This window comes from Zea mays, chromosome 10, assembly GCF_902167145.1.
Source record: "Zea mays cultivar B73 chromosome 10, Zm-B73-REFERENCE-NAM-5.0, whole genome shotgun sequence".
NCBI lineage: Eukaryota > Viridiplantae > Streptophyta > Magnoliopsida > Poales > Poaceae > Zea > Zea mays.
Genome location: NC_050105.1, coordinates 21,292,124 through 21,301,374, shown reverse-complemented (window position 1 = coordinate 21,301,374; position 9,251 = coordinate 21,292,124). Strand labels below are relative to the sequence as shown.

At 41.6% G+C, this 9,251-nt stretch overlaps 1 protein-coding gene across 2 annotated transcripts in view; it reads right to left on the bottom strand.

The window, feature by feature from the left end:
- Positions 1–295: 295 nt before the first annotated feature.
- LOC103640932 (helicase and polymerase-containing protein TEBICHI) overlaps positions 296–9,251 on the bottom strand; it is a 46,406-nt gene continuing 37,450 nt past the window's right edge. Inside the window, exons 19-28 of one of the 2 annotated variants that reach the window (XM_008664377.4) lie at positions 7,485–7,679; positions 6,924–7,183; positions 5,994–6,183; positions 5,791–5,904; positions 5,326–5,678; positions 2,404–2,512; positions 2,189–2,329; positions 1,991–2,087; positions 1,170–1,340; positions 298–942 (exon numbers count right to left, since the gene is read on the bottom strand). In XM_008664377.4, coding sequence (XP_008662599.2) covers positions 1,267–1,340; positions 1,991–2,087; positions 2,189–2,329; positions 2,404–2,512; positions 5,326–5,678; positions 5,791–5,904; positions 5,994–6,183; positions 6,924–7,183; positions 7,485–7,679 — 1,533 coding nt within the window. In that variant the 3' untranslated portion in view covers positions 298–942; positions 1,170–1,266. Of the gene's footprint in view, positions 943–1,169; positions 1,341–1,990; positions 2,088–2,188; positions 2,330–2,403; positions 2,513–5,325; positions 5,679–5,790; positions 5,905–5,993; positions 6,184–6,923; positions 7,184–7,484; positions 7,680–9,251 lie in introns of both variants that reach the window. The other variant, XM_020545688.2, reaches the window with a different exon arrangement.

Here is a 9,251-nt window from a genome sequence, read left to right as displayed (position 1 = left end):
AATGGTCTTTGACCCAACCCCATGTATAGTTCACTATATATATACAAGTGTCCGTCCTAAGTAGGGTTAGGATTTCCATTTCCAACAATCCATATTGCTATGTGATAGGATAAATAGGATAAACCATTTTTTAGATGGTAAAGAACAATTAACTAACTACATCTATATTATCTAAAAATAATAACATTTATACACTAATAAATATGCACCAATACTAATTTTGTTATCATAACACTAATTACAACAAATGTATTTCCCTAAATGATATACGAAACATGCATATTTGCGCTTACCAAAAATAATATTTCCATCGTAATTACTAAATAACCATATAACATACTAATAATTATGTGGACAAGGATTACAAATATGAGGGTGAAGGTGAGGTACTGGATAGCCTCGCTAGAGCTATCAAGTAAACCATATAACATACTTGACAAGGATTACAAAATATGGGTGCTGGTTAGGCTTTTTTTGTGTGGCATGGATACCAACATTTTTATCAACATCCAACTTGTACAAAAACCAACCATCGCTTGTCCATAGTGATATCCATCAAACCAAATACACCTTGAACCTGTAGTTACAGGATGAAATTTCATCTTTGAATAAACCCCATAATCGGTTTTTTAGCGCTGGGCCTAGCAAAAGAAAAATCACCATATACTAGGCCCTCCAATTTCTTAAGGGTTTATCTAAAAGATTCGCAGTATAACTAGGAAGACCTTTCAAATACACCTTAAACCCTTTAACAGCATCTATTGGTGATATATATATGCTTCTTGCATGCCACATGGAATCATAATGATAATCACCAGTCCATAGCAAATCCTCAGTAATGGAGCTGGTCGCTGTTGCGTTGATTTCACATACGGTCAGCAATGACAGAAGACTGTAGACATAGCAATGAAGGTTCTACCGAAGAACACCAGACAGAATCACCTGATTCATTTGAAGTTTCAAAGAGACCGTGAAGATGAAAATGTAAACTAAATTCAAAATACAAGATTAGCAAAGCCACACACGGATATATGGTCATATATGGTTCAAGGTATGCATCAGTTAAATACATGGACAATGCAGAACAAGAAACGATAGTGGCAAATAGCAGGCCTCATGAGATTAACTCTGCAGGGGGTGAATCTTCTATAAAAAAGAGTAGGATTTACCAAGGTCCCTGTGGGGCATATTGGAAATTGTTCAGCCTTCTTCCAGGACCTTGCATGTCATGAAACATTGGCATCCAACTGACATTCACCATTTGCATCAACAAGGCTCAGGATGGAATGGTTCTAGTGAACCCCAAGTTTTTCCCACCTTTATCTTTGTGCGCAAAGGTACTGAAATAAAAGCAAACACCAATTCAGTTTTACCTTGGTTAGAGCATCTCCATGGGCTTCTTAGAACAGCTCCCTTTTTTTGGTTTGGGGGGGGGGGGGGGGGTCATATCTACTATTTGTGCCTCCTCCTCCGCAGTTTTTGCGTGCTCCCCCCATACCCTCCTGCCCAGGATGTTAGTTTTAAAAACTCGACCTGCGGGGGGTAAGACAGCCCCCGGGCATTGTATTAAGAAGAAGACCTTCTCACACAGGTCGAGAAAACCCCCGAACCCCTGCCCCACCCATACACAGCGGCATCGAAGCCCATGTGAGAACGACCACGACCAGGGCTGAGCCTTAGACCTGTGCTTTGGCGTGGGACAGACGAGGGGATTTTTTTAACCACAGCCTGAAATTCGCTCCCACAGGGAGTCGAACCCAGGACCTGAGGAGTGCTACTCAGACCACCTAACCAACTCAGCTAGAGGCCCTTTCGCAGGTTGTTAGTTTTAAGAACCTAACTATTGGAGAACGGCAGAAATAGAACTTCCTATTCATTTTGTTCACTTGGCATAACTATTAGTTTAGCAGGTAAATTTTAAAGACCTTTTCAAGATGCTCCCAAAGACTGAACATAAGATAACTATCGAAGTTTAGATTAAAACTGATACCCAATAGTGAAGCTGCTTCTTCCATACATATCTGTAACAACCTTCCAGCCTGTGCTACCATGCACGGATCAACTTCTAATACCAACTCATCATGCACCTACAAATGAAAAATATATAGTTGCATTCATCCATATTTAGAGCCAAACTGAGCAAAAGTCAAAAGAAAATAAGTATCATGCAATGCAAGTCTTAAAACACCTGCAAAATAAGGTGACACTGGCCACCAAGTTCTGAAAATTTCCTTGTAACTTCATCTGTGGAATCAGCTGCACTAGTTCTGTTAGTAATTATTGAATGAACTCTAATCATAGCCACCTTAATAATATCAGCAGCAGAACCCTGGAAACACATGCATATTAATCATATAATCAATAAAATCAACCATCTAAAACTATGTGAGAATGCTATATTACCTGGCAAATAGAATTTACTGCTTGCCTCTGTGCTTTAGCTTTCTCTTTGCTATTGCCAGCCGTTATTTTTGTAAGAACACGTCGCCGGCCTAATAAAGTCTCAACAAATCTGAGGAGTGATAACGAATTAGAAACTTCTTTGATGTATGCCTAGCTGTATCATCGATATTGTGGTCCCTTGTTGCATTTCGAAACTAGCCTGCACAACTTGTTCAGGACTAAAAGATTCAAAGGTTCTGTTGTAGTATTCTAGTAGGGGAGAAATCATTAGGGACCCAATCTTCTATCTCCACTGGCCGGTCCCAGACATACGACCTCTAGTGCCGCACAGCCTTCACAAGGCCAATGAGCTCGCGCTCTTAGGTGGCAAGTTTGGTAGGCTGGGGCTCCATCCACAGTCTAAACAAGGCGATCGGGCAAGAGCACGCCAAAACCAATGCCCGAAGAATCGCAATCGATGATGGACGAAGCCGTGATGCTCAACAACTGCAGCACCAGTCCATAGGTGAGGGCCGCCTTGAAGGCCTCAAAGGATGTAGTCGCCACATCAGCACACTGGAAGGCAACACGCTTGAGGGATGTTCATGGTGTGGTGATGATGTCGTAGTTGTTGATGAAGAAGCGGTAGAAGCCCGTGAGGCCAGGCAACCCATGAAGAGTGCGATGAGTCCATGGTGTCAGCTAGGAGTGCTATTCAATTCTCAAGGGGGACTAGAATGATGTTAACGCATTCCTCAAGCCAAACGACATGACCACGAACTAGTCATGTTGTTGTCAACTGTTGTTGCGTGGCCTGAGGCATGGGCGCGCACGGCGTTTGGCCACCACGGTCTTGTGGCCCACATGTGGGGCCAGGCCACATGGTGACTAACTCGGTCCACGAGTTGTAGATCAAAGGCTAGGGAACCATGGCCTTGCCTTCAACGCCACCGTTGTCGCAACGACGACGGTAGCTACTAATAGCTGTCGGCACCAGTGGAGATGCTACCGGACGGCGCCGTGGGTGGGACAGGGGCGCAGCTAAGCCCCCAGAAGAGGGGACGCTAGGGGAAGCAGAGCTGCCGAAAGGCCATGGCACAGCAACAAGGGCGGCTGCTGGTGGCGGTGTTGATGTGTTGTAGTCAATCTCCTCGAGGATGAGGTCGTTGCAGACGAAGGAAGGTAGCAGCTTGGAGTGCATGAAAGTGGACCTTCATGTGGTTTAATTTCTCGTTCAAGCTGTGTAGCACGTTGAGAATGAGGATGCGGCCACGAACAACCACTCCGAGATCACCGAGAGCGTCAGCCATCCCATTTATCTTATGGCAATAGTCACCGACAGAGAGGTCACCATGCATAAAGACATAGAATTTGGCGTCAAGATGAAGGGCGCGAGCTTCACGATTACCGAGGAATTGCTCCTCAACAACGATCCAGGTGTGGTGTGTTGTGCCGCCGGGGGTGCGAGCGAACTCAAACTCAGGGAGAGCGTGCACAACACCCATGACAAGACGACGATGTCCATGCGTCGATAGGATGGCACAAATAGGGCGTCGAAGAGGACATGGTCGGCGACGGCATACCGCTCGAGGGCGAGGAGGACGAGATCCCGCAGCGACTGTAGTGGGTGGAGAGGATGTCCAGAACCACAGGCACAAGGGCATGGAGGTTCTGTACGCCCACGGCCTCCACGTGGAGGTTGGAGGCGGTAGCGGCCTCATAATTGAAATCTTCACTAGCGTCGGCGTCATCATCAGGGTCGTCGTTGAGAGGAGGGAAGGCAGCGTCACGAGCAGCGGCCTTAGCACGCTTGAGACCGGTAGCAGCCTAGCGTTCCCTCGCGAGAGCGTCCTGGGTTGTGCGGCCACGATCCTAGGCGGCAGTGACGGCCTTGACAGCCTCATCGGCAGCAACGATAAGGATCTAGCAGGCCTTCTCCTATGTGGCTGCATCCTCGGTATGTTGTTGGTCACCGGAAAACGGGCAGAGGGTCACTAGGTGGCATGACGGCACAACATCGGGGAGGCGACGTGGGCAAGCAAGTATTACCAAAAGCGAGTTCTCACGGGATCGTAACAATCTCTTGATGCCATAATAGCGCGAAATGTTGCTTATATTCAACTAAATAGCAGGAGAACAATAGGCCTCTACCAGAACGTGCTCCACCTGAATTCGTGGAAACAATAATCGGGGAGATGATCTGGGCGCTAAAAGGAAACAGTCAGGGAGGAAGGAACCAATTGTCCACACCTAATCAAGGACAGCTACGTACGGAGGAAACAACTGCTGGCACATAATCAGAGAAGAAATCCTCGTAACTAGGGAAGAAAATAAATTGTCTAACAGATGGAAGTTGTGAGATAGCAAGGGTTTCACAAGTTAGGCCACAACAAACTGAAGAAGGGCGCAGACATTAATTCTGATCGGCACAAACCAGGTAAAAAGAAAATTGAATCATGAGTGCATTTGAAAGTTATCTCAAACCCTAATCCATGGCTTTAGTAACCTTGGGGTTTCGTAAGACCGCTAGTAGTGGATACGACAATATATATACAATCTCATGAGCAATATGGGCTACAAGTGCATATGTCAACCCAACAGATAAAGGAGCTCTGATCTTAAGTAGTCGTTATATAAATAACATGACCAAAAGACAGTAATCCTTATCATTTACTGTATAAACTTAACATTCAAATAAAATCAAATTATCATGAAGCATATTCACCTTAGATTATTATGAGAAGCAGCTCGCATACTAACATTGAAAGATATGATAATACATGCTCAAATATGAAATATCTCAAAAGTTCAGATATGAAATACCACAAAAGTTAAGACTAACATATTTTTCACAGAGCTCATTCAATGTTAGCATCAAAAATCAAAGGAGCAATATTATATGAAAAGAAAGACTAAACAGAAATTGCTACCAAGTAGACTAACCCTTTTTGGCGACAGGATAACACAACTTCATGTAACCATGAGGAAACACCAGGAAAAAATCTCCTAAAGCTTTGAATTTTCTGTGCAGCTTCCTCAGTGCTGCACTGAAGTTGTTCTGCAAGGGAGTTTGCACCCATTCCATAAAGGATGCCATATATGAATCTTTTAGTGTTTTCTCTCTCTTTGGAAGAAATCAAGGCCTCTTCTTTCTCAGCCCATCTTGAAGCAATCATGGTAAAAACATCACCATCAGGTTTCTTTAGAAGTTCAACCAACATATGATCTTTAGAAAAGTGAGCCATTAAACGCAACTCAATCTGTGAGTAATCAGCAGTTATGAATAACCAGTTCTCCTACAAAATAAGTAAATCATGATATTAAATAAAGTGTTGTTACAGGAAAATAGTCAACTGTCCTAATTAAAGGGAAAACTTAATAAATACATAAAAGTGAAATGAGAAAAACCTTGGTAGGTATGAAAAAATCACGGGCATTGATTTTATGATGATCATCAACTGAAATGCTTGAGTAATCTTTATCGCTTTTCCCTGTATCGAATTCCACCACATGCTCAACACACTACATAGTAACAGGTTAAGTCAGTAGGTTATTTCTCAATAACTGAAATCCAAACAAAACATGCAAAGCATTTATTACAACTAAAGGACCTGCAGATTTGGCTCCTCCATGGACAAACGGCCAGTGGCAGTTGACGTCTGAAGCCAATTTCCATGTATGATGTACCTTTGTGATTGAGTGCACAATTGAGCACGTGAACAAATGGACCACAACGTGCCATTTAACAGTTTTGCTAATGTTCTGTGTTCCTTAATTAATGGGATAATGGGGTGTTGATCCCTGAGGAAACAGAAGAATTCAAAAATATTTTAGTAAAATGGTCAAATTAAATTCTCCTACATTACTGGGATAATTAATAGAAGCCTAAAGAGAGCATTATGTCCAGTTGATAAGGATTTTATAGTAAACTATAAAGCCACGGCAATTTTATGTCGAGGAAAATTTGGGGCCAAGTGAAATCAAAAGAGTGCCATAGATTTCAAACGAAAGGAAGACCAGCTTGGCAAGGCTGTTGTAGTGTTGCCTTGCTACCGATCTTCCGAGTGCATACAATAAGGACATCAGCAGCAGCCTATATACTGAAAATACAGTAAAGCAGTGATACATGTGCTTCTCTTTGGCATAAGCTTTTCCAAATTGAAGATATTATTTGAACATGCATGCGTGTATTTAATTAGGGATGAAAAATGAGTTAATCCTGTTAATTGACTTCAAAAAAAACAGAAAAAGAGTGCATATTAGCACAATGATATTCTAAAAGCATGTCCAGAGATTAACTGCCAATAACATGTGGCCGGTGGTCCACAAGCACTTTTCTAGCTCTGATCAAGACAACATAATAATTTACCTTTACTCACACAAAACTACCAATAGACCATCAGTGACTAGACACTAGATATGCTAACACATTTAAAATTTTCCATCCATAATGCACGGACATAAAGTGGCACACAAGTACTTCCAAAGAACTAGAAATAACATGTTTGATGTCAGAACTAACAAGGAAAATGAAAAAATACCTTAGGTGGTCCAAAGACTGCTTGTCAGTGCTAGGATGCAGCTTCCCTTTCTCACAGCCTTTTGGAACTGGCAATTTTAGGTGTGTATATAGAATGTCTGCGATATCAGCAGTAGCATTTAGAGAGAAATTCTTGCCTGCCAATCTGTAAGCTTCTTTCTCTAGTTCCTTCAGCTTTTTTGTTATAATATGCCTCGCACGGAGACAAGCATCCATGTCAGCGCCAATTCCCCAAAGCTCCATATCAGCAAGAACATTAACCTGTCAAAATAAATGCATAAGAGATATCCAAGCATAATACAAGCAGCAATATTGTATTCCGATCACAAGTGTAATTTTGGATACCAACATGGGTACTAATAGGATGATTCGATTGCTACAAAATGTATGAAACTATAACAAAGTTGTTATGTTTTGAACTACTTTCCAGGAAGAATCTAGTTGCGTTATTTTCAGATATTCAATCTGAAGCATCAAAGTATAAACAAATTAACTGCAGGCAACCCAAAATGACACTTTTGTTATAACTGGAGAGAGTATTAAGTAAGAATAGGTGTTGTACCAATGGGGCCTCGATTGTTTCAACCAAAACAGAAAGATTTTGAGTAAGTAATTTCTTCAGAACAGTATACAAAGCCCGTGTCTGTGCAGCACGTCTACAGCAGCCATTGTGTGCTGCTTTGTGCATCTGATTTCTCCATCTTCCATCGCGATTTGCAGCAGCAGCTTCTTGACTATGAAGTCGCCTCTTGACAAACTGTTTATCACAAAGTAAAATGCAAAAGTAATATATTATCAGAAATAGGTCAGCATCAAAATTAACAGCTGCGTATTGCTATTGCAAACAACAACAAATCCTTTTAATCCCAAACAAGTTAGGATAGGCTAGCGTTGAAACCCAACATAAACCATAAGTCAAGTTTCAGGCACATGGATAGCTATTTTCCATGCACTCTTATTCAAGACTAAATCTTTGACTCCTTTTAATGCCTCTTTCCATATCAACTTTAGCCTTTCTCCATCTCTCTTCCCATTATTAGCGCGTCACTACACAATGGTGCTAATGGAGTTCTCTGTTGGACATGTACAAACCATCTCAACAGGTGTTAGACAAGATTTTCTTCAATTGGTGCTACCCCTAGCTTATCATGTGTATCACCATTCCATGATTCGAACTCAATCCCTTCTTGTCTATTGAAAATGTGTTTTTATAGGCCAACATTCTACACCATACTACATAGCAGGTATAATCATCGTTTGGTAAAACTTGTCTTTTAGCATCTGTGGTACACTCTTGTCAAATAGAACATCATATGGTTGACACTACTTCATCCACCCTACTTTGATTCTATGGCTAACATTTTCATCAATACCCTGTCATTCTATAGCATTGATTCTAAATACTAAAAGATATCCTTCCTAAGCACTACTTAAACTTCCAAACTAAGATCTCTTTCCGTATGTAGTCATGTGCAGTAGTGTCGAAGTCATATCTCATATACTCTAGTTTTAGTTCTATTGAGTCTAAACCTTTAGACTCTAGAGTCTTCCATCACAACTCTAGTTTTCTATTTACTCTTGCTCGGCTTTCATCAACTAGCATTACATTGTGCGCAAAAACCATACACCAAGGGGTATCCCCTTGTATGTCTCTTGTGACCTCATCCATCGCCAAGGCAAAAAGATAAGGGCTCAAAGCCAGCCCTTGATGTAGTCATATTCTAATCGAAAAGTTATTTGTGTCTCCATCCCTTGTTCGAACACATGTCTTTAATGACTACAACATACTTCCTTGAGATTTTATGTTTGTCCAAAAACCAACACATGACATTTCTTAGTATATTGTCATAAGTCTTCTCCAAGTCAACAAAACCATGTGTAGGTCCTTCTGCTCCCTGTCTGCTTCATCCCTTGTCTTATTAAGAAAATAACTTCCATGGTTGACCTTTCGGACATGAAACCAAATTGGTTCATAGAGATCCTCATTATTCCTCTCAGACAATGCTCGATAACTCTCTCACATAGCTTCATAGTATGGTTCATCAACTTAATTCCTTGGTAATTGATACAACTTTAAATATTTCCCTTACTCGTGTAGATTAGTACCACTATACTCCACTTGTCAAGCACATTGTTCGACCAAAAGATATGACTGAAAGATAAGTCTCCTCTTGCATCCGCAATTAAGATACCATCAAGCTTCTGTTTCTCATCTTGCGAGGTGAAAATCTGATCATCAACCACCAACTTCCCAATAAAGTTCTTTTGTTTCCGGAAACTGGCATGCCTATGGAATTGGTATCACCATCTTTAAGGAAGCAGATTCGAG